General features: G+C 38.5%; 2 protein-coding genes and 1 pseudogene across 3 annotated transcripts; 1 reads left to right on the top strand and 2 right to left on the bottom strand.

The window, feature by feature from the left end:
• Nucleotides 1–1,210: 1,210 nt before the first annotated feature.
• LOC129721839 (alpha-tocopherol transfer protein-like) lies at nucleotides 1,211–2,300 on the bottom strand (annotated as a pseudogene).
• A 9,189-nt stretch (nucleotides 2,301–11,489) lies between these two features.
• On the top strand, nucleotides 11,490–13,050 carry LOC129722927 (retinol-binding protein pinta-like). 2 transcript variants are annotated; one of them, XM_055676780.1, is made up of 4 exons: nucleotides 11,490–11,578; nucleotides 11,945–12,419; nucleotides 12,472–12,672; nucleotides 12,736–13,050. In XM_055676780.1, exons 2-4 carry the CDS (start codon nucleotides 11,946–11,948, stop codon nucleotides 12,991–12,993), a joined length of 933 nt encoding a protein of 310 aa, XP_055532755.1. In that variant the 5' UTR covers nucleotides 11,490–11,578; nucleotide 11,945; the 3' UTR covers nucleotides 12,994–13,050. The 2 variants fall into 2 exon arrangements, with proteins under 2 accessions (XP_055532755.1, XP_055532754.1); XM_055676779.1 differs by having other exon boundaries at nucleotides 11,496–11,883.
• Nucleotides 13,028–22,652, bottom strand: LOC129722926 (somatostatin receptor type 5-like). Its single transcript, XM_055676778.1, has 5 exons — nucleotides 22,514–22,652; nucleotides 14,605–14,692; nucleotides 14,085–14,388; nucleotides 13,361–14,025; nucleotides 13,028–13,297 (listed from the first exon to the last, which is right to left on the bottom strand). Exons 2-5 carry the CDS (start codon nucleotides 14,668–14,670, stop codon nucleotides 13,028–13,030), a joined length of 1,305 nt encoding a protein of 434 aa, XP_055532753.1. The 5' UTR covers nucleotides 14,671–14,692; nucleotides 22,514–22,652.
• Nucleotides 22,653–22,808: the final 156 nt, after the last annotated feature.

The following is a 22,808-nucleotide window of genomic DNA, read 5'->3' as shown; positions in this document are numbered from 1 at the left end:
ACCTAATCAAGACAGACTCAAATATTCGAAAATCTGTTTATGAAGTCATTATGCAACTACCGAAACGTGTCTCTCATTGATTTATCTCAGCTGACTACACAATGTTACGAAGCAACCAGATATGCATTAACCGAAAACAAGAAACAAGAAAATATATAGGCCCTCAACACATACTGCAAGCGGTCAGCAAGAGAACTTCAAAAACGGCCTATTTGCTTGGCCACCGCCGTTTGAAACGAACGAAAATAGAAAGAAAAAGAAGGACGTGTGCGTTGACAGACGAGTCGCGTATAATCCTGATATTAATTAGGCTTATTGCGGCTACGATTAATGCCAACTAATTACCAACCGCGCCATATTGATATTTTTGAAACTTTTTATAATCTTGAAACGAAAATCGAATCGTCGTCTGACTAACAAATAAATTGAATATCCTATGTTGATTTTGATCTATCTCTGTATTGAAGAACACGGCTAGATTTTTTTTCTGAAAAACTGAGCTGAAACAATCCAATTCATTTTTGCTAACAATGAGATCATTTTTGTAAGCCCGTACTATTTTGATGGCGCATAAATTTTAAGCGCCTATGATCTCAAAATGCACGACAAAATTTAATGCGCATATGCTTGAGAGCTACAAAACCTACCAAAAACCTCTCCTTATTCCTTATCTTTCTACAATATCACCATCAAATAAAACCGATTGCACGATGATAACCAACACAGGTGAAACATTTCTCCCGCGACGAGAGATTTCCTTATTTAAAAAAGTGGCGTGATGTTCTGGTGTGTGTGCAGGAACGGTACAACAAATCAACTTATTCGGTTGCTGTCAAGCAATGAAAAGTTGATTTGGGCTTATTGTGGCAAGTAGCAGAGCGCAATAATGCAACCAAACTTATTGCGCTCTTAAAGAGGTAATGCCAGCTGCTTACATAGGTATTCTTTCCATGTGGTTTCAAAGTAGTTTTATTGCCATTCTTATAATTGATTCAATAAGCTTGGCAAGGGTGGGCCACCTGGCTGTAAAGCAAACTTATAGTGGTTCTGATAGTATTTTTAGTTTTAACAGCAATTTTGCAAAATTGGTCATGAAAACCGCTAAAAGAATGCAATACGACTTAAATTGTTACTTGGGATACTAAGGGATTTTCTTTACGTTTATCTTGTTTCTCTAATACGAACATCAATAAGGTAGAGAAAACTGCATTCAATCCACATTCAACATTCGAAAGGATCCTTCAATTCCAAAAAGGCTATCGGCATTCTTCGGTCTTCCCGGTCGCTTTCGTTCATCCGTACCGTACTGTTCCTCCTCTTTGAGATAATCCCGGTAGCTTTCGACCTTCTTGACCCACTCGTTAATGATCGGTTGAATCGGACCAGCTTCGCCACCATATTCTTCTGGCAAAAGACGTCTAGGAACATAATCGTAAAGCGCTTCGAAGTTGCTTCCGTGTACGAATATCTGTGATAAGATTGGAACGTTTGACAAATTATGAATTATTAAGTATTAGGTGTCACAAGTAATCGTAAAATATTTAACACATAAGACACAACAAATCACCACAAATGCATAGATGATTCGGTTATTGGTATATCAAGAAACATGCACTCACCCGGGATCGATTCTTCTCGTTCATAAATCCTTTGAATATGTTGAAAATTGTCTCAAATCCGGCTGGTGCATTGAGATGGTGAGCACCCTTCATACGAAGAGGCGATGCCTCTTGAGTCAAAAGTGATACCTTTTTCGCAAAAGTTGGACTGAACTGAGCCAGATGTCCCATAGTCATACCTGCCATATCACCAATCGCCAATTGCCCGGCAATGCCGAGGTTGTCATCCTCATTTACCGGGTCTGAAGAGTAAAATTCTTGGCCCGTCCGGTGTTCTTGTTAAGGGCAGAGGTAGACATGCTCCTAGCCTCAACAGCTCAGCTGTTTTCTTATCGAACGGGTCACGATTTTTCATCAACTCTGGAAGTGCTGTCTTCACGGTATAGTACATGTCGAGTTTTTCCTTCGCTCGCTCGAGACTATGCTTTCCTCCTCGCAAGAATGTCAACAGAAATTGATCGTCATCGCGTGCCTTGATGTGGGGACTCTTTGCTAGCCACGCTCGAAGAGCAGCTAAGTCTTCATCGATTCGCTCTGGTACTTCGTTCAGCTCCTCCCTTGCTTTTTTAGCTAGTTCAGGACATAGTGGCCGAATATTGGGCATTGTAAGGTAACAGGCTGATGGCTAATTAGGTGCAAAATTTAACTTGATTTCAACGAACGATTCTATGTTACCAGTAGTGCCCGTCGTATCTACTTACAATGCTCCCTTACAGTACTGTTTTTGCAAACTGATTGCGTTGACACACTAGGCGAATTGAACCGTAATCTTCTACATAAAATTGAAAACAGCCAGCAGATTAGATAAGATTGCGATTTGTTTATTGAACCATGCGTTCTGGAAGATTTACTATTTCACGATGTGTAGCGTAACGGCGCATCTCAAAAAACGTAGCACACCTTCCATTCTCTAAGTACACCATTCTGTACTGCTCCAAGCAAGGCAGAGATGCAAACCTTTTTATTTGTTACTAGCTGACCCGGCAAACTTCGTCCCGCCCAAAATGGGTGTTAAATAAAATAACTTCAAACATTCCAAATTGATTGATTCCTTGCGGTTTATTTATAGTTTGCAATTGCACGACGATTCGGCCATAGGATAAAATTAAAGTCAAAAAACAAATCGTCCGGATTGATTGGTTTTATCCGAATGACAACATCCTCGCCTTTTGGCTTCTGTACATCTTTGAATTCAAAATGGTGTCCAGGGTCAATGTTTGGCTTCTATGCATCATCTCGATTACATTTTCGATTCATTTTCGGCTGTAACCTCGAAGTTGCCATATTACAATCATTCTGATTTCGGAGAAACTAATATTGGGTGGTATTTGGTCACTTCAGGCTGTTTTCCGAAAACCGAGAGTCGTCATCTTGGATTTAAAAATGGCATGTGAAATCAATTTCTGGTCTCTGAGCATCATTCTGGCTCAAGAAATATCCATATTGTTTGGTATTTGGTCAACTTCGGCGGTTTTCCTAGAACCGGAAGTCGCCATCTTTGAATTAAAAATGGTGTCTATGATCGATTTTTAGCTCCTGTGCATCATTCTGGTTCCGGATATAATCATATTGGGTGGAAATCGGCCATTTTTAACTGTTTTCCAGAAACCGAAAGTTGCCATCTTACAATTCAACATGTTGTCTGAGGTCGATTTGTGGATTCAGTGCGTCATTACGATTCCGGAAATATCCACATTGGGTGGTATTTCGTCACTTTCCGTTGTTTTTCAGAAACCAGAAGCCGTTATCTTGGATTTTAAAATGGCATTTGGGGACGATTTCTGACCTCTGAGCGTCATTTTGGTTCCGGGAGCACCCATGTTGGGAGGTTTTCGGTCATGTTCGGATGTTATCCAGAAACTGAAAGTTTCCATCTTAAATTTAAAAATGCCGTCTGGAGTTGATTTTTAGCTCCTGTGCATCATTCCGATCATTTCAGTCTGTTTTCGGAAAACAGGTTAGAACATCTCTCCCCTTCCAGAGTACGAAGAAGTGTCAAACCACCATAGCAATTTGAGTTTGATTTGTATAATAGCCCTCGTACCCAGAAGTGGGAGGGGTGTCGAACCACCATAAAAACATTGTTTGCTCCCAAAAACCTCCACATGCCAAATTTGGTTCTATTTATTGATGATTTCTCGAGATTTGCTGAAATTTGTGTTTCTATTGTATGGAACCCCTCCTTTCCAGAAGAGCAAGGGGTGTCGAACACTTATGGGCTTATTTCTTACCCATAAAAACATCAACATGCAATATTTGATTGCATTTGCTTGATTGGTTCTCGAGTTGTGTGTATTTTGTGTTTCATTTGTATGAGACCCCTTTCTCATAGAAGGGAGGGGTGTTGAATCATTATAGACATATTTGTTACCCCTAAAACATTCACATGCCAAATTTGGTTCCATTCACTTGGTTAGTTTTTGAAATGCGCATAAATTTGTGTTTCATTTGTATGGGGCCCCTCCCGTCCAGTAGAGGGGGGGGGGGTCTCGAATTGTCTTAGTCATCTTTCTCTGCCCCAAAATCCTTATATACAAAATTTCATGCTGATCAGTTCTGTAGTTTCCAAGCCTGTATAGATCAGACAAACAGACAGAGCTGCATTTTTATATGTTTAGATTTTTTATATGAATCTGATCACGCGATCATAACCTTTAAAAACTTTTATTACAAAATAATCATCATGATTAATGCATTGTGAAATAATCTGCGTAAAAATTCAAAATTAATTCGAAAATCTTCGTAGGAATAAAACTCGTAACAGTCCTGACTGTATTAACTACGATTTTTATATTATATTGGTGGAGTACATACCGTGAAAACGAAAATATACAATGTAACATCATAAGGGCAGAATTCCAATGCTAACAACTCTCATACAACTTCACTGAGTGGTGCGTAGAAAGAAAACCAGACCCTCTGGGGAGAGTACACTGATGATTAAATCCAAACAGTGAGATCCCAATGTCGCTGGATGACTCGGAAGTACGGTGAAAAATCTTTCATTTTGAATGAAAGCTACTGTTCTTTTATCGAAGTATCAAATGTCTTGAAACACCCACTAAAGACAAATCCACTACTCTCTCAAAAGTTATTTAAAAAAAAAGTTTTAGTTTAAGGACAAATTTCAAAGTCGCGGTTCAAACCAAGCGGTTTGGACATTACCTAGGAGGTGTACCAGAAGCTTCCATCTCACGGTCATGTTCTAGCGTCCGTACTTCAAAAGAGTAGCTGAAATACGAAATGCGGTGTCTTACCAGTCTAGTCCTAGTGAGATTGCATGCCGAAAAAATGAAGACACTGCGAACACAAGTTATGCCAAATTTTCTTTAATAAAATTAGTAAAAAATTTTATTACTAAAAATAATAAACAATCTTGCCACTTTGGCAAAATTTCAAAAAACTGTAAGAAAATCAGCATATGTTCTGGCCATATCCTTCTCGAGAAAAAACACAATATAGCTTGTTTAACATATATCCCGTCATTCATTTATGCACACTAGGCTGTCCCAAACAAAATCGATGTTGAAAAAGTCCTTTTCTTTATAATTTTCCTTATAATTTTCAGATAAAACCCTTCAAAACACATATAAAAAATTTTTTTGATCAAGAACTGAAATTTTTATTGCAAAGCGGGATTCAAGACAAAAATTTACGTGAAAAAAGATCCTTGATATCTTATCGGGGGGCTGAGATATCGGCTTTTTACATGTGATGGAAAACTATGCATTTTGTCAAAATTGCCACTAAAACTCAATATCTCCATTGCACACTGGGCCAGAAATGGAATCTAGCAGAACGAAATTAATAGCGCTCTCAGGGTTTGACCAATCGGTTTCCAGTCTTGCCAACTTCTTTCTCTTACACGCTAGAGCTTTGCGTTATTCGACAAAATTGTAGATCTCTAAATTCCATGAAACTTTACAGAACATACAAAATTTCTAACTCTTCAAGTTTCAGAGATCTACGTGTTTTTATAAATTTTGTCTGAATTTCACGTTTTATTGTGATAATTTTATGAGTTCACTCGAACTAATTTCTAACAAATTTTTTCTCGATATAAATTGAATAAATACGTCGTTTTCGTCTGAGTACAGAAGTTTTTGATGTACTTAAGTGAAAATATTACACAAAATTAAAAAAAAATATATAATTTTGTGAAGTAGATATCTCAGCGGGTAGCAAGTATTAGCAAACCATGATTTTTTCTAAAAATTGTCCGTCAAAAAATCTTCATTTACTGAAATTTTGAAAGAGCTGTTTTCTGGTGTTTTTGTGATATTTCAGTTTGAATATAACCATAGGTTTCATGTAAAAATACAATTGCTATGTATTTTATGCATGGGATACACGGTCCAGTACTTTGATACTCTATCCAACCTATGTTTCTCAGTGTAATAACCTAACCTAAAGTTTCTCAGTGTAATAAGAACTTCAACTTGACGCTCAGTTTAGTTCGCGATTTGGCCGCAGAGATGGCGCTTCGACACCAACTTTTTATTCTTACACGCTAGAGCTCTGCAGTTTTCGACAAAGTTTTAGATTAGAAAATTCTATGTAACTTCGTAGAAGAAACAAAATTTCTGTCTCTTGAATTTTTTTGGAAATTTACGAGTTTTTGAAGAATTTGTTCGAGTGTCACGTTTTTTGTAATAGTTTTGTGATTCGAAACATTAAAATCACCAAAGAATATGCAGTTTTCTGAATCAGCATACGTTTTCGGTTTAAGTAGACGTCGAGTTTTCATTAGTGAAGCTAGGCTTATTGAGAGTAGATCCGTTGCTATTGGATTAAATGTTACTTTATTTGTTTCGTAGCCATAGAATATAAATATCATAAAACCTCCGACACGCTCAACAGCATTTGAGTTTATCATGTGTTTCAAGCTCAACTATATCAAGAAGTTTAATTTTCGACCTCATGAATCCAAAAAAAATCTGCATAAATCAGTATTGTTTCCAGAAAATCTGTAATCTGTATATGTTAATATATGTATAAAAATACATAAAAAATCTGTATATGTGGCATCACTGGCGAAAACTCAAAAAGTAAGTACAAACTCGAACAATCGGCAACGACCTTGACGACGGGATAGGCACGACGCTAGTAACACGGTACTGTATATCACAGAACGTCCCGGGTGGCAACCTTATCCCACTGGATCAGCTGAAAACCCACCACTTCGGCATCGTTGCACTTCAGGAATTTTGCCGAGAAAGGGGCGAGGTAAGAAGGTTTTGTGACCGTTGAGAACAGTAATACCAGAGCGGCGGCACTATCAACGAGCTGCTGGCAGCTGGCAGACGACGAAATTCTGTTCATGCTGATTGATTGAATTTCAATTTATTTCTGCAAGGTCGAATTAATCACCTTTGTTAAGGTGTTCTAACAGAACAGGGCAGTTTGTTGTTCAAAATCGGTCATGCTGATCGCAGCCTGTGTGCTGCCCCAGCAGTGGGGGGGATTAGGTAAATAAATAAAGTGAATTTTTTGATCGCGACTGAATTTGATTGCTAGTTGGATCCAACACAGAATGCTTGTGTTATTGCCAAAAAATTATTACTTGTTTATTTGCCTTGAGAAAGGCATTTTGCTGTTCAAAATCTGTTAAAGCTGTTTTCGCATTCAGTAAATAAGACGGCCGCGACAGAATTGTGTTTTCTTGGATTCAGCAAAGAATGTGTTGTTGCCAAGATAAAGCAAAACTTTATTGCGGGAAGAAGGCCTCAACTGGCATATCGAGACGTTTGGTGCTACTCCGCTGCTGCTTCGAAACGTGATGTGATTTGTTTACTGGCGCAACCCGCTGCTGCTACTTCCGCAATTCGCTACGATGCGGCTAACTAGTTCTACTATTCTGTCGACCTTTTTTGGGGAAGGCAGCAAGCGACCAATCAGAGGGCGTAATTTTCGTTTCAACAATTTTCAATATGTAGTACAATAGTTCGCATAATCAATCATCACTTTTCTTCATTCGGGTGGATGCGTGTATAATTTTCCAATCGATTGCTGCAAGAATCAAGGAAATCGGTTGAAAACAAACCGATTTATAAGCATTTAAAATGGAACATTTTTCGTCCCCTTTTCGTTAATAGTTTTCCTATTTACATCCCTATGTGGTAGGCTAATGAAAAACGTAGTTCTACGTCAAAAAGCGACGCCCGGCTGGGATGCTTATGCTGGTCGTACTGGGAGCAGTTTCCCGCTCATGCTGCTGCTGCTGTTGGTGTTCTTTGGCGATGGTCCGCTGGAGACAGAGCGGAACGGATTGCGATGAACTCGGTGCCGTCGGAGTTGGACTTCTGATGATGCTGCTGTTGCTGCCGCTGCTGTGGGCGGCTGCTATTTTGGCGGCGTCGGCCGCGAGATTTGTGGATGACGATGACGATGGTGAGGATGAACTCTCTCGGCAGGGCGGGCTGAGGTGATTCTCTTCGCCGAAGATGTCGCGCACTGTCGCTTTCTTCGGTTCCTTGTCGCGCGCTACAAGCGACCGCGCTTCACTGTTGGAACCGGCCCCCGTGCCGCTGCCATCGGTGCCGGTACCGTGTTTCTGGGACTCGAGCAGCCACAGCCAGAGTTCCTTCAGTGGCATAGGCTCGAGCAGCCGCTCGGCCTATGCGACAATCTAGAAAGTTGTCGTCTTCAGCCAGAGGCTCAAGAGATTTTATTTGATACACAGTTTGTAGCTTTGGAAATTTTTAACATTACTTATCTACTGCGGTCGTAAGGAAACTTGATCAGGAGGTCATGTGGAAAACTTTGATGAAGACAACAGTTGTCTTGGAGGATGGAATCGTAGTATAGGTAAATCACTAAATCAGAATCAAAATACGAAGAATTGCGTGCACATTAGCACCACATAGTGGTGGAATTGAATACTCAACTTTCCACTATCCAGGAGCATTTGACATTCTGAACAACTTTGGTAAAAACCGCAGCTTTTCAGAGAGTAAGAAACACGGAATAAGTTAAAGTCTAATGCCACGTAGTTACAAATTTGCTGAAAACCGTAACTTTCTAGTTGTAAATTTAATCGACAATCAAGTCATAATTCATCATTTTTCCTTGAAAGTAGCGATTGCTTAAAAACTTGCTGACAATTTTTCGCTGCTAAATGGCACCGGTAAGGGAATTTATTCGTCGTTTTTTTAATATTTTTCATATCTTTCAGAAACGTGATAAAACCGAAATGCTTTTCGTGATAAATTCGAGAGTGATAAAAACGAAACGTGAAAAAAAAAAAAACGAACCGTGATAAAATCTATACGTCACTGTATATTTAAAAAAAAATTGGCTGAAAATCGACCTTCTGGCACTTAGCCGTTTTCTGGGCCTAATGTGGAATATGACTCATAACTGATGACTCATAACTTGTCCCAAACCACTTGTAAATTATGTTAATGTTCATAAGGTACCCTAAGCTTGATTTTCAATAGGGTAGTTCATTTGTTTTTATCAGGTTGGTTCTAAAACAATTAAAATTAAAATTAATTTTTTTTTATTTAACTTATGTCTTTACCAGAGCTGCGAAATTCCGAAACTACAAAATGAAATTGACAAAACAGCTATTTCATTACCTCAAGTTGAAATTGATATTGAACGTCTCCCGTGTCAATTCTCAATGAAAATCATGTCAGTGAAAAAAAAGCTATTGTCCAGGAAAATGTTGAAATTATTTGATCTGAGCCAATCCATTGCATAATGTCCATGAAGTAGATAAGCATCTTCATCCACAAACACATAAATATCGCTAAAACAACAGCGCGTGTGAAATCGTAGTAATCAGTGTTACCCCTGTCAACTGATAAAATACAACAGCGCATGTAATGTAGGGCTAAGAGGTTAGGTTTATCTTTTCTGTTGAATATAATGAAATTTCATGTTTTTCGTAGTTGCTATCACCCTTACGGAAAATAGTTGGTCCATCTTTGTGGTAAATCAAGTATAATAAGAGTAGTAGGTCTATAAATATGTTTTTCCTACTAAACCACTTCAAATTGAACTTCAATTGTTTTTGAGACCTCCCTAGTAAAACATAAATGAACCACCATAATAAAAAACAAGTTTAAAATATCTGATGAGCATTAAAACAATTTACATGTGGTTTGGAACGAGTTGTGAGTCATTTTAGAAGCCACTGCTAGAATATTTCATATAAAACCTTCGGTTGCCCAGAAAACGATTAAGTTCTAGAAAGTCGATTTTTGGCCAAAATTTTCTTAGAGGTAACACCAGATCTCGACGTTTCATGCATTTTTAATTATTTGTCATCGAAAATAAAATTCCGATTTTCCAAATTTCATGTACATAGATTACGTAGATTTTCGAAAAATTACAACTTTGAGCGCTTTGCGGCACCCCTAAATCATGTCAGCCCAATGGACATACATGCCAGGAAGTATCTGAATAAGATAGTAAAATCGATTTTCCCGGTGAACCGCGACGTGGCGGTGGCAATGGACAATGACACCTATTTCGCCCTGGATGGCAACGACTGGCAGGGCACTTCGTATTTTACTTCCCCCACGAAGGAAGTGAGCTCCGAGGTGAAGTTCATTTCACACACCAAGTTCCGCAAGAAGGTGCTGCTGTAGCTGACATTCAGCGATAAGAGGATTTCGAAGCTGCTCTTCTTTTGCTCCGGACCGGGTGTCTGCCGAAACTTGCGTTGGAATGCGAGGCTACAAACGTACATTCTTAGACGAAATAAGTGCCAGTGAAAGAATGATGAATATGAAAATCTCAAGCAACTCTCCTCTGCCAGCAATACGTGTAAGTTCTACGGGAAGGCGAACCACTCCTTAGAGGCTCTGTGTCGCAAGACAACATGTGCAATGACGTGGATGAGAACCGGCTCATGGAGGTCATCGATATGCTCGACAGGTAGAAGTAGTACTTCTATGGACATCTGAAGCGCGATACAGCAAGCAGAAGCGGAACAGGAACTGACGTAGGTGCACAAAAATCCTTTATGGAATCGAAACAACAACGCTTCTCGCAGAGGACCTGAACGCCCTTCGAACGGAGGATGTTGAGAACTATGTACGCTGGAGTACAGATGAACGATGGAGAGTAGCGCAAGCGTATTTCTCGAAGAGAACCTGTGAATCGTACACTTGGTTAAACACAATATGCTGCGACGGGCTGGACACGCCGCAAGATGCCGCACGACAACCCTATGAGATCGCGTTTTTTCAGCAGATCAAAGAACACTGATGGGCGATGAGACGCCTGGGAAACTGGTGAACTGGTAAACCACCACGGCACTCGTCTGATTGGTAGAGTAAGTGTTGTAGTTTAGAGTAATTCTTAAAAATATTAGAAAATCAAAAAAAAAACGATTTTTAAACTATCTTGCAAATCGCATCGTATTTAAAAAAACAGATTTTTTTTTCTTCGCGGAGTCACGAGATGCTAATTTCTGTTGATGGAAAATGACCGAAATTCAGATTAATGTCAGAAAATTAGCAACAAAAATTGGCAAATACGCTTTAGAAATTTATATAAGGTATCGAAAGTCTTCGCAGTGGTCTTGAGCAAAAACCTGCCGAAGAATACCACTGCCGAAGACGTTCGATACCCTGATATACGTCATATTTTAAAACAATGCTAATGAACAATACCTAATTTAATTAATTAATCTAAGGCTTTTGGATAGATTTCTAGGTTATTTACATAAATTGCCAAAACAGTCTTGAATTAATGTCCGTTTTTTTTTTTCAACATCATCTCCAACGTCTGTCGAAGCAAACGACATCGTCACATCAGAATGCTTTACTATCAATAAACCCCATTTCCAGGTATTGTTCCTTATCAGCAACCGCCGAGTAAGTCGAGCCCGAGCGTCACTTCATACAGACCGTGGTTAAATAACGAAGTATCTACAACCTCCCGCAGTGTCACGCTGTCGCTCCGTCCTAAGAGTTCATTAAGTGAAACAATACCCTAGTGTCCAGGTGAAAAGTGTAGTATATAATTGAACACAACGATACATTTCATTATGCTATCAACTCTTAAAGACAGCGGTGAACTTCGATAGTTAAAATATCGGAAGTGTACAAAGTCTATGAATTAGAAATACTACACACAAATCCTCGAAACGTCTGTCGGAAATAATACATAAATATCAAACAATATCACATTCTACTACACACTCCAAAAATATAGCATGACACTGCAAAAAAAAACTGCTTATCTAATTCTCGTCAGATAAGCATGCACTAGAGTTATCAGCTGTGCTTGATAAGCGTTGGACTTTACAGTTCAGCAACAAAAATTCAAATTTCGTATAGTCATCTAAAGAGGGCACTTTTCGGTTGCAGCATGGCGAACATCAGACCCCTTTCGGACGCGTTGAGCAAAAAGGCCATAGCGGAACTGAATGAACGGCCGGAACGCATCCAAGAGGATCTGAACGCGTTTCGCCAATGGATCGCCAAGACCGCTTACATGCGGTCGCGGATTGACGACCAGTTCCTTATCGCCTTTCTGAGAGGTTGTAAGTACAGTTTGGAACGAGCGAAAGAAAAGTTGGATATGTTCTATACCGTGCGGACAATGTCGCCTGAGTTGATTCGTGGCCGTGATCCCGAGGATCCAAAAACGCTAGAGATTATACGGCTTGGCGTGGGTCTTGCGCTACCGAATACGGAATCGCCCGATTCTCCCCGGGTGATACTGATTCGACCCGCAATGTATGATCCGGCGAAGTACACTATAGAAGATGTTATACGAGTAAGCACCATGGCAAACGATTTGATGATGGTAGAGGATGACAATTTTGTGATTGCGGGACAGGTAAGTGAGATTAAATTTGTTCAGCAAAAATAACAGAGTAAAATATTCCTAGATCGGTATCCTGGACCTTGCCAACGTCACAATGGCTCATTTTTTGCAATTCTCGCCTAGTTTCGTGAAGAAAATGACAATGATGAGCCAGGAGGCGTCTCCGTTGCGCCAGAAAGGATTCCACTACATAAACACTCCATCAGGATTTGAATTGGTATTCAACATGTTTAAAAACTTCATGAGTGAAAAAAATAAATCTCGGGTGAGTTAATCTTGAGCATAGTGTTAAATTATGAAAAAAATATGTTTCAAATTTTCTTCAAAGCTTTACGTTCACGGACATGATTTAGAGTCACTCTATGAACACGTCCCCAAGCGACTGCTACCAGCAGAATACGGTGGAGAGGCAGGACCTATTCAGGACATCATAAACCGTGCCGAGAAAAAATTCCTTGCCAATCGAGAGTACTTTCTGGAAGAGGATCAGTACGGAACGGACGAGCGGAAGCGACCTGGCCGGCCAAAGGACGCCGAGTCTTTGTTTGGTGTTGATGGATCTTTTCGGCAATTACAAGTGGACTAAACGATACTCAACGTCATTGACTTTATTTGTGATTTTAAATATATCCTGTTGACTGAAGCGTGTTGATTTTACATGGAAATTCTCCAAAGTATGAGAAATTATTTATATAGTAAGGACTTCGGTCGTTGTCTCCTGTGGTAGGTTTTAACTGTGATGATTTAGTCTCCCGGGAAGCAGCAGTAAACGGGCAGTATTTTGGTTGAACTACCCAGCCAGACAGATCATCCAGCTTATCATTTCCACAAGGTCCGCGAGGCTGCAGATTACCTATGACCTTAACAGCGGGCTCCCGTTTTGGTTCAACCTGAAAACCAACAATAAGGTAAATATATTTCACGACTATCTTAACAGATAGAATGTTACTTACCCTGTTTAAGTGCTTATTATCCCAGAAGCAACGCCAGACCTTGGTTTTATTGTAAGCTTTTCGGAAGTTATCATTAGTTAACCCATATATTACAGGATTGATCGCTGCATTCAAGAACATCATGTAGTGTGACACATACCAAAGGATCAAAAAATCCTGCCCAATTTGATCGGTACTTTCGCTAACGTACCGGTTGTATCGAATAAACACCAATGTTGTAAAAGGGATTCTTAGCATAATGAAAACCACCAATACGATAAACAAAGATTTAGCCACCTTCTTCTTGTAGCTCACAGAAATGGGATGTTCCCGGCTCAAAACTCTACGTTCGTAGCGATCAAGTTTCAGAAAAATTATACTGTAACAGCAAATCATAACGGTCAACGGAAACCACACAAGGGCACCGATAAGCACGTGCCAGTACCGGGGAAGAAAGCTAGTATTTTCTGCACAAAATGTCTCAAGAAAGTTATTCCACTGGCGTTCTTTGTACTGTCTAAAAATAGTCAAGGGTAAAGCTAGCAAAAAGCCTCCAAACCAAGTACAAAAAATCAACACCGAAACTCCACGAATATTTAAACGAGATTTTTTGGGAAGTACAATGGCCGTCAAACGGTCGTAGCTTATAGCGCACAGGCACAAAACCGATGTGATAAGTAATGATCCTAGTAAAAAATATCAGATTGAAAATTACAAATTAAGCTTCAACACCGCTCGGTCATACCTTCCAAAAATCCCTCCAACTTACAGCCAGTCGCTCCCATCACATAGTTCTGATAGAAGTCATGCAGCATAAACATAGTGGGACACACTACAAGAGTGGCCAGATCTACCACGGCAAGATTAGCAATCAAAATATTTGTCGGGGTTCGCAGCGGCCGCAGAGTGCAGATAATGCAGAGCAGAGCACTGTTACCGAATATCCCGAACGTGATAACGGGAATGAAGGTGACTGTTTTGATCATTATCTCCCACAACGGAATGATGTACCATATTTCCCGGGGGTAGTCATAAATGCTCACGTTCATCTGCAACAAGATAAAATGTAAACACCGGGTGACTAAGAACTTCCGCATTTTATATGGAATGTTGATTCAGTTTATCGGTTAAATCCACGGAAAAATATTTGGACATAAATTGTTGTTTAAAGTAAAGTAGAATTAAAATTTATGTCTTAGTGGGGCCAATCATTGTGTTGTGGAGTAAACCTGAAGGTAGAAACTAATTCATATGTTTCAAGCTACCGTTAGCATTTCTTCATCCGTTATAAAATGTACAAATTTGCCATCCCAATTCATTGTCAGGTCCATGTTCCTAAACTGCTCAGGCGTCCTAAATGGATAAAAAATATTTAGTTTATGTATGCAAAATATGGAAATTTAGGTATTATTCTAATGCTGATTACATTGTTTAAAGTTTCTGCTTTTGATTTCTGTCAATAAATCTTGATCTATCGTTTCAGAACTTTAGCCTTAACCAGTCAACAGTGGTTGACTGGAGAGAACGGTGCTTGTCAATTGCACCCGGGTACACGCTTGGTAACTTTTTTTTAGCAAATTAAATTTTTGATACGATTTTTTAGTTTGTATGTCCATATATTTTGAATTGAAATGATCATTTCCCTAACCAAAACAAAAAATGATGGACAAAACAATGATTATTTCTTGTCATTGTTTTTACCGTATGCGACAGAAAAAAATGCGAAAATGTTCAAACAAGAACAGTGTTGTGGTGGAGGCACCCCCCAACTATAAAACTGGTTTATTGCCAATAAGTGAAAATGTACGCCGAAGAAGTGATTACGAGTTAACTGATCACACGTTGGATGTTATGTGACCCTAAGCAGCGAAAGCCGGGAAGTGGACATCCTCATTTTCCATTCGCAAATCGTGATCAAATCGGTCCGTGCAAAGAAGGAAATTTGCCAAAGATGCCAGCATTTTTATGAAATCCATGCGTAGAATCATCATAGAAGACTTGCACGCATCTTCCAGAGCTAGAATAAAACGCCACTTAATTGCGGAGCGTATAAAAGAACTACGTGTGATTCGTTCAAAGAAATTGCTCTCTTTGCTAAAAGAGGAAAAAAATTGGTTAATTCTGTTCCCCGATGAAAAGCTGTTCAGTATTGATGTTGTATCCAACAGCCGCACAGACCGGTTCATTTAAAGTAAAGTTAAAGTTCCAAACCAAATCAATACAGAAGTGTACATTGGTTTTTTGAAGGACCGAGTGCTTCCCTCTCTGAGGATCAATACGTTGTATATAATACTCTTGGAATGCCAAAGTTGGCAAACCATCTCTTCAACTAGTCTATGGTCGCTTTGGAAGACAGGTTCTTAAACTCTTCGTAATCGAAGTAACCTGAAAAGCTGTCAGTTATTAGTAGGTAGGCACTCGTTTCCTTGGAGAAGGAATAAATCAGACCCCCGAATTTTGTAAGGTAGTGTGGGTATTTCGTTGTTGAGAATTTCGTGTTTTTGGTTGGACTTTTGATGTTTTTCGCAAAGAGGATAGATTTATATCATATTGTGAATATCATTGTCCAATCCAAAAAGAGGCGGGTTTGCTCGCAATAATCCTATCTTTTGTCATTGAATCTTGCAAAATACTGAACGCACACTTTTTTCATTGCTCACGCACCCGCTTTAGGAAGAAATAAAAATGTAATTTTCCCAAAAAGGGAGGCGCGGATTGCGCTAGAAGTATCCTTCCTTGCCTTCACGGAGCTGGTCGTCTTCGGATTTCTTCCGCTGCCATCGGTGTAACCTCCTTGAATGGTTTTGCCACACGAGACAAAGTCGAATAGAACTGGCCTAGATTTTCCACGACCGTACTCATATTTTGAAAATGCAAAAAATATCATCCACGTACCTCCACCAACGATCTGGTGAGGAGTCTTTTTCTTTTAGTTTATTTTCCAATTGTGCCATAAAAAGTTCACATAGAAAAAGTAACAGAGAATTCCCCATCGGTGCTCCTTTTGTTTGTTTGTAAAATATCCCACGAAATTAAAAATAATTATCTTACATGCAAAGTCGACTTAACTTCAAAGAACTGCGTACTTTAGTTTTCCAATGGTTATCACATCGTTGGGAGAGAAGTTAATCTTTTAAAAGATTTATAGCTTCTTCCACTGGAACACTTGGAAAGAGTGCTATGACATCAAAAGAACCATTATCTCGTCAGTATTGATACTCCCCGAGGATTTTAAATTTTCAACAAAATCTCCTGTACTCTTAACAGATCGACTAGGAAATTCGTTCGGCATTGATTTAAATTCCCTGACTAACCATTTTACCAATTTTTCCGTTGTTGCCCACACAGCAGAAACGATCTCTCTCATTTCGTTACCAGGTTTATATACTTTTGGAAGGCCCTTTATTCTAGATAGTGGGGGATTTAAAACACGAAAACTCTTTAAAGCATCACCAAAAATAGGTTGGCATTCTTTAATAGTTTTTTTCGAAATTTTTCATCATGTCAGCAAAAGGGTTGACTCTCTGTTGTCTGTATGGACCATTATTAATTTTTTCCAATTTGTTGATCGTAGTCATATTTGTTCAAAATAACAATTTTGTTACCCTTATCAACTTTCAAATAGAAGACAAGTTTATTTCGTAATTCTTCAATTGTCTGTAAATCTGTGTTATTCTTTACATATTCATTACAAGCTATTTTTGATAAAAAGAAACGAATCCAACACAGGAAATCTGACACTACACTTACACCGCTAAGGTACGATCGGAAGAGGGTAGTTGTTGAATATGATGTCAATTTTACTCATCAGTTTCATGAAAAATTTAGGAAATTTGGTATGGATATTATCTATAGTAGTAAAATAACCAATTTAAAAAAACATTGGGTTCTACTCAAGACACTATTGACAAATTACATAGGGCAGGTGTTTATAAAGTTGCATGCCCACATTGTGATAAGGTTTACATTGGCCAAATCAAAAGAAATTTAGACATCCGGTTTAAGGAACATACTTTAGAACTCATTAAGTCTAAAAAAGACTCGGAAAATGGAATAACACACCATTTCAGATCCAAAATAACCGAACATATTTTTCATGAAGATCACCCTATGACTACCGACAATATTAGTCTAGTTCGATCCGTAACATCCCTTTGGAAATGAGATGTCGCAGAAAGTTTGGAAATTTTAAAACAAAACCCAGCTACTCTCCTTAACAGAGATATTACCTTGATCTCTCATGACTTTTCAAATGTCTACCTAAAATATCCCGACAAGGCATGGATCACCAGGCCGCACGATCCTCTACCTAACTCAAGTTGTTCACGTTCTCTGACTTAAAATTTGTCCCATTCCTTTACCTACTTAGCTATATAATTTAAAGGGTTCGCAGTCCATCTACGCACTGAATAAGGCGTTATTATAGGCGTTTTATATAGTTAATATAGGCGTTGAAATACGCATTTGCAAGTGAAAAGTGAAAAGTGATAGAATTAAAAACTGAACTGAAATGAAAGTGTAGTGTAAAAGTGTGTAGATTCTGTCAACAGCTCGTGTAAGAATTATTGAAAAATTAGACTATTTAACAATTCGTTCTATCAATCTATTGAATTCTAAATAAAATAACGAACAAAATTTAAAAAAGAATGAAACAAAAACAAAATCATGACTTTTCAGGTTTTCAAACATTTAAGGTGCTGATGTTAATATTAAATTCATTATCGAACACTAGAAGTGACTCGCAATGCAACTGAAAATAAGCTTAATAAGCCCTTCGCACTCGTGAAGAATAACACAGGTCTTGCCCTAGCTTCCTGAAAATGTTTACTACGGGAAATATAACTTTTTCAAACACTTAAAAGAGTTTTCCCATAAGCAAACGTAGAAGAACCAACCCGAAGAGCAATTACTCTGCAGCCTTTCGACGCACTTCAGAATTTACTAGTGGTACCAAAATTCATAAAAAATCTTCTTGAGCTTTTAAAACAACTTTTCTTTGCTTTTGTCGACCAGTTTAGCCGAAAAACTATCCCCAGGATGTATCAGGATGAACTTTTATATTGTACTGAAGTAAAATTACCGCATAGAATTTTGTATGAAAACTACTAAACTTATCATTATATTGCAGGCTTCAGAAAACCTATAACTGTAAAAAATAAATAACAGCTGTTGCATTAAAAAAATGCTTTTTGCCGATTTTTTATGGGTTAACACGCACTGACGAAACAATTTATGTAGCCTCAATCATAGTAACCCATGAGCCAGCAGAAAAAAATTGACAGCTCTACAAGTCGAACTCTAATCGTGATGACGAAAACCGGGTCGAAAACGGCGGCACTTTGTGGACGCCGAATACGGCCGTTCCAGCATTTACAACATCTTGGCACTATTGGACATTAACCAGAGCATCGAAAGAAAACCCGGTTCCGAATGGCCGACGATGTTACTAGGCCCCACAAGCCTTAATCCGGCCCTGGGAAGGGCACTTCGTATTTTGCTGGGCAGGGCACTTCATATTGAAGATGCTGCTGTGGCTGATAATCAGCGAGAAGGGAATGTCGAAGTCGTTCTTCTTTCGCTATGCACTGGCCGTGAATGGGGAAATCTATAGTACGAAGTGCCTCCGGAAGTTGGGTGGTTCATCAAAGAAAGCCATAGGCGGCATCCATGAATTACGTAACTCTCATATGGGGGAGGAGGAGTATCCTTGAGCATTACGATTTGTTACACAGGGGAGGGGGGTGCTGAGTTCAGCGTCATGTAACAAAAAAGCCTCGAAGAGACTCTCCAAAACGAGCATTACGTTATTTTTATGGGGGGTAAGTGATGGCGTTACGTTTCGTTACATATGGGGGGTGGGGGTCTAAAAATTAGGTTTTTCGTGTTACATAATTTATAGATGCCGCCATAAAAACGTCGGCCCACTACTCGAAGCGATCTGGCGATCGTACTCGAAGCGAACCTAGGAGGAATTGATAAATAAATCAAAGAACGTTTTCGTCTGCCAAGGCGTTTGTTCCGGTTAACTACCGGAAGGCCGCTCGCAGGGGAGAAGATTTTTTTTTTGTAATCTAACATAATTACCTTTCATGAGAAATGTATCCAAGTCGATTATCAGTCTTGGTTTTTTTTATCACCATCCGATACAAGCCCTTTTTTTGATGCAAACGTTAAACTTGTCTTTCCTAACTTTTCTGCAGAGGATTTTAGTTTTCTGAACTATTAAGAATATTTGTATATTTGTACTTAAAACTCATCTCACACTTAGTCTGACTGGTTCGTTTTGACCAAAACATGTTCGATGGAACCTAGGCACGAGCAGGGTTGATATTTGTTGAGACTCTTGAGTGAAAGTGAAAAAAGCATCCATAAACGTTATTTTTTTACAATCCTTTCAGAGTTCGCCCTTCCCGCTTTTTGCATGGAAGTGAACTGTCAAAACACCTCATTATATTTCATACGATGAAAGCAAGACAACAAAATCAGTTTATCAGTTAACGATGATTGTCAAGGCATCGGTCAGTGCCAGTGAAAAAATGTTTCGGTGAGGTTCATTTTGGTTGAGTGGACTGTTTGTTTTTCTTTTTCGCTTTGAAGTGAAGATCATTTGGTTGGATTTGTCGTCAAATTTTATTCCGTAACCGTGAACGATGCGCGTGATCTATTTCATCTGAATATAACGGCACGTTACTAGGACGAAAATCTAGTGTATCTGAAAGAGTGATGCGATCATTGGAAGTGAAAATTGAAAATGATTGGCTATAATTTTCGAAAAATTTTGCTGGGGAAAATGACCTTTATCAGCACTGGGCATGAGTAACGAATCGTTGCGCAACGTTCTCTGCGGTGCTTGAGAACGAAAGCTAGAATCGAAAGCAACCAAGGTAAGTCGATTTCTCCGTTAAGGGGTTATATCCACCAAATGTTAAAAAAAAATAAGGCTTTTTTCATGATTTTTTTAAAAGGAAATTTGAGATGTAAGGTATACAAATAATATATCATTGGATTAAGCAACTCTTGGAGATTAGAAAAAAATATTGCTATTTTTTTACGAAATGGCGGCTGTGCAGCGATCGCCGTGAACCGCTTTTTTTAGTTCTTCCGCGGCGAGCAGTAGAAGTCGTGCTCAACTCCACCTACAACCAAATAAAAAAAAAATATTATCTACATAACTGTCGCTAGTGAAGTACCTACACATTTTTATATTTTTCAGATTTTTTTTTGCTTTAAATCTTAAGAAACGGAATAATAAAGCCCCTAGTAATTTTTTTACCATCAGTCAGCTATCCCTGCGCCGTAAAGTTGTCCTTCCTGGGCCTTATTTGCCTCTTCTTCCTTTTTTTTGTCTGATGTAAGGCTGCGCCTAGACTCTTTCGCGATATCGGACTTGCGATGCGCAGCGACTTTGACGCGATTGTCGTCCGACCCCACGCAAAACTCAAACTTGTCAATCATATTTAAGAACTTTTAAATACAACTCACAGTTAAAAAGTATAGAAAAACTCAAACAGAGAACGTACACAACGAGAACCGCTGATCGACTGCTGTAGAGACGCTGTAACAGTTGAAACTTAATGTAGCGACCTTTATACTTAAAATTTGAAACACGTTATCGATCAAAGGTAATTTCTACTAGTATACAAAGCCACGAAATTAAAAAAAAAAAACAGCATCGCCAAAATTAACGAAAAATATGATTTTAGAGCATAAAAGTTGTTCAATCGAAATTTTAGTGTAGATCAGTACTTGGGCGATGTAGATTTTGATTCTAGGAGAGTATTAGCATGATTTTGGTCAATAAAAAAATGACAAAAAAAAATTTCGGTGGATATTACCAAAGAAGCTTTTCAATTAAAAGCGCTTACTAAATTGTTCGCCGTCGTTGCAGTGTGTCTAAGCCCAGGGAGTAGACATCGATCAGGATACGGTGGAAGCTCTGATGGATTGCGCCATTGTAATTTCTTTAGGGCCAGTCTAAGAAAATGTTTCTGGATGCGCTCAATATTAAATGACAAATTCTCTAGCTTTTACGCTACACTACAATTATGTTTTCTTCGGAGTTTTCGTTATCTTGTCGATAATTATTTTTTGACCTCGATTCTGCGACATTGTCATTTTTGAGGCAGGTGATAATCAAGAAAAAAAGTAAAAAATGCATTCCAGGAAAAAAATCTTCCAAGAAGCTATAAACGTGACAATAGAAATATGTTTTTTCATTCTAATTTTTCTACACCGGAACAATCTGTGTGTAAATTTGATTATATATATATTGCCAAAAAATTATTTTAAGCTAGCTCAAAAAAATCAAATTTTGTCTCAGTTATTTCAAACTTGAAATAAAATTTATATTGATGGTATATATGTTGCATTTTTTACAATTGTAATATCGTTAAATTAGCCTGAAACAGAGTTTCTGGGGAGTCTGAAAATTCTTCGATTGTGAGAAAATCTGTTTGCTCAAAGATTTAAATGAGGTATGAGAAAATGCTACAGAAGAGCGAATATCCGTCGAAACCGTCCAAAAGATATAAAGGAGAAACAATTTCAAGAATGTAATAAATTTCTAAGCGGAGTGCGAAGCAGCACTGACGTTGTCGGAGGTTAGATATATATATATATATCATTTCAATGGAGAATACATACAGCATGCTAGACACAACCACACATTTTTAATGCGATTGTCGGTGACTTACAGAAAGTACTCCTAAGAAAATAGCGCAACTCAGTCTAATGAAATGTGTTTTTCTGATTTGATGTAATTATCATGAACTGGACGATAATTTAACGAAATCGGTAGATTTTTTATAAAGAGTAAAAAAGCATAACTCGAACTTTTCGAAGGACTAACTTCACAAATAAAGCGTGCAATATTATTTTTAACGTAGTCACTGATCGGAGAAAGGTACTTTGGATTTTATTAGAATCACTATACTTTTTGAAAGTTATAGCGAGTATAATGTCTGTCTGCAATTCACTAGCGTGCACACCATTAGGTTTATTTTTCAACAATCAGTATGGTCCATCTCAAACGACCACTGCGGCACCTAAGAAATCGTAGAGGTTCAAATTTCTTGTGTGATTCCAAACTTGTGAGAAAACAACCGTTAGTTCGCAGAATTATATCTTCATCTTTGAACAATTTATCAGCACAATGAATAGAGCAGATATTCATACCAAAAAGACGCAATGCCAAACTGCAATCACTATGTATACTCTTAAAATAATTTTACTTTCACACTTCTTACACACTTTCACTTTAAACTTAGTTAACGTCCTGGACCAGCGGAACTATATCGAACCGATCGAAAATACCCTCCGACTGGGACTGGAAATTTGCGCACTTAAACGAATGAACTATCCACCCCACTAATCGATATAATGTAAAGTACACAATTGATAAAGGAATTACCACTGCTTAACATATGCTAAACTGTCAACGATTTCGTTTAACTCACCTGTTGTGGTAATT

Source organism: Wyeomyia smithii, chromosome 2 (assembly GCF_029784165.1).
Source record: "Wyeomyia smithii strain HCP4-BCI-WySm-NY-G18 chromosome 2, ASM2978416v1, whole genome shotgun sequence".
NCBI classification, from domain to species: domain Eukaryota; kingdom Metazoa; phylum Arthropoda; class Insecta; order Diptera; family Culicidae; genus Wyeomyia; species Wyeomyia smithii.
This window is presented reverse-complemented; position numbering and strand designations above follow the sequence as displayed.

Coding starts and splice junctions, on each gene's coding strand:
- LOC129722927 (XM_055676780.1), top strand. CDS start 11,946: ATGGCGAACATCAGACCCCTTTCGGACGCGTTGAGCAAAAAGGCCATA. Junction 12,420..12,471: donor ATTTTGTGATTGCGGGACAG/GTAAGTGAGATT, acceptor AAATATTCCTAG/ATCGGTATCCTGGACCTTGC. Junction 12,673..12,735: donor GTGAAAAAAATAAATCTCGG/GTGAGTTAATCT, acceptor TTTTCTTCAAAG/CTTTACGTTCACGGACATGA.
- LOC129722926 (XM_055676778.1), bottom strand. CDS start 14,670: ATGGACCTGACAATGAATTGGGATGGCAAATTTGTACATTTTATAACG. Junction 14,026..14,084: donor GTTGGAGGGATTTTTGGAAG/GTATGACCGAGC, acceptor ATTTTTTACTAG/GATCATTACTTATCACATCG. Junction 13,298..13,360: donor ATAATAAGCACTTAAACAGG/GTAAGTAACATT, acceptor GTTGGTTTTCAG/GTTGAACCAAAACGGGAGCC.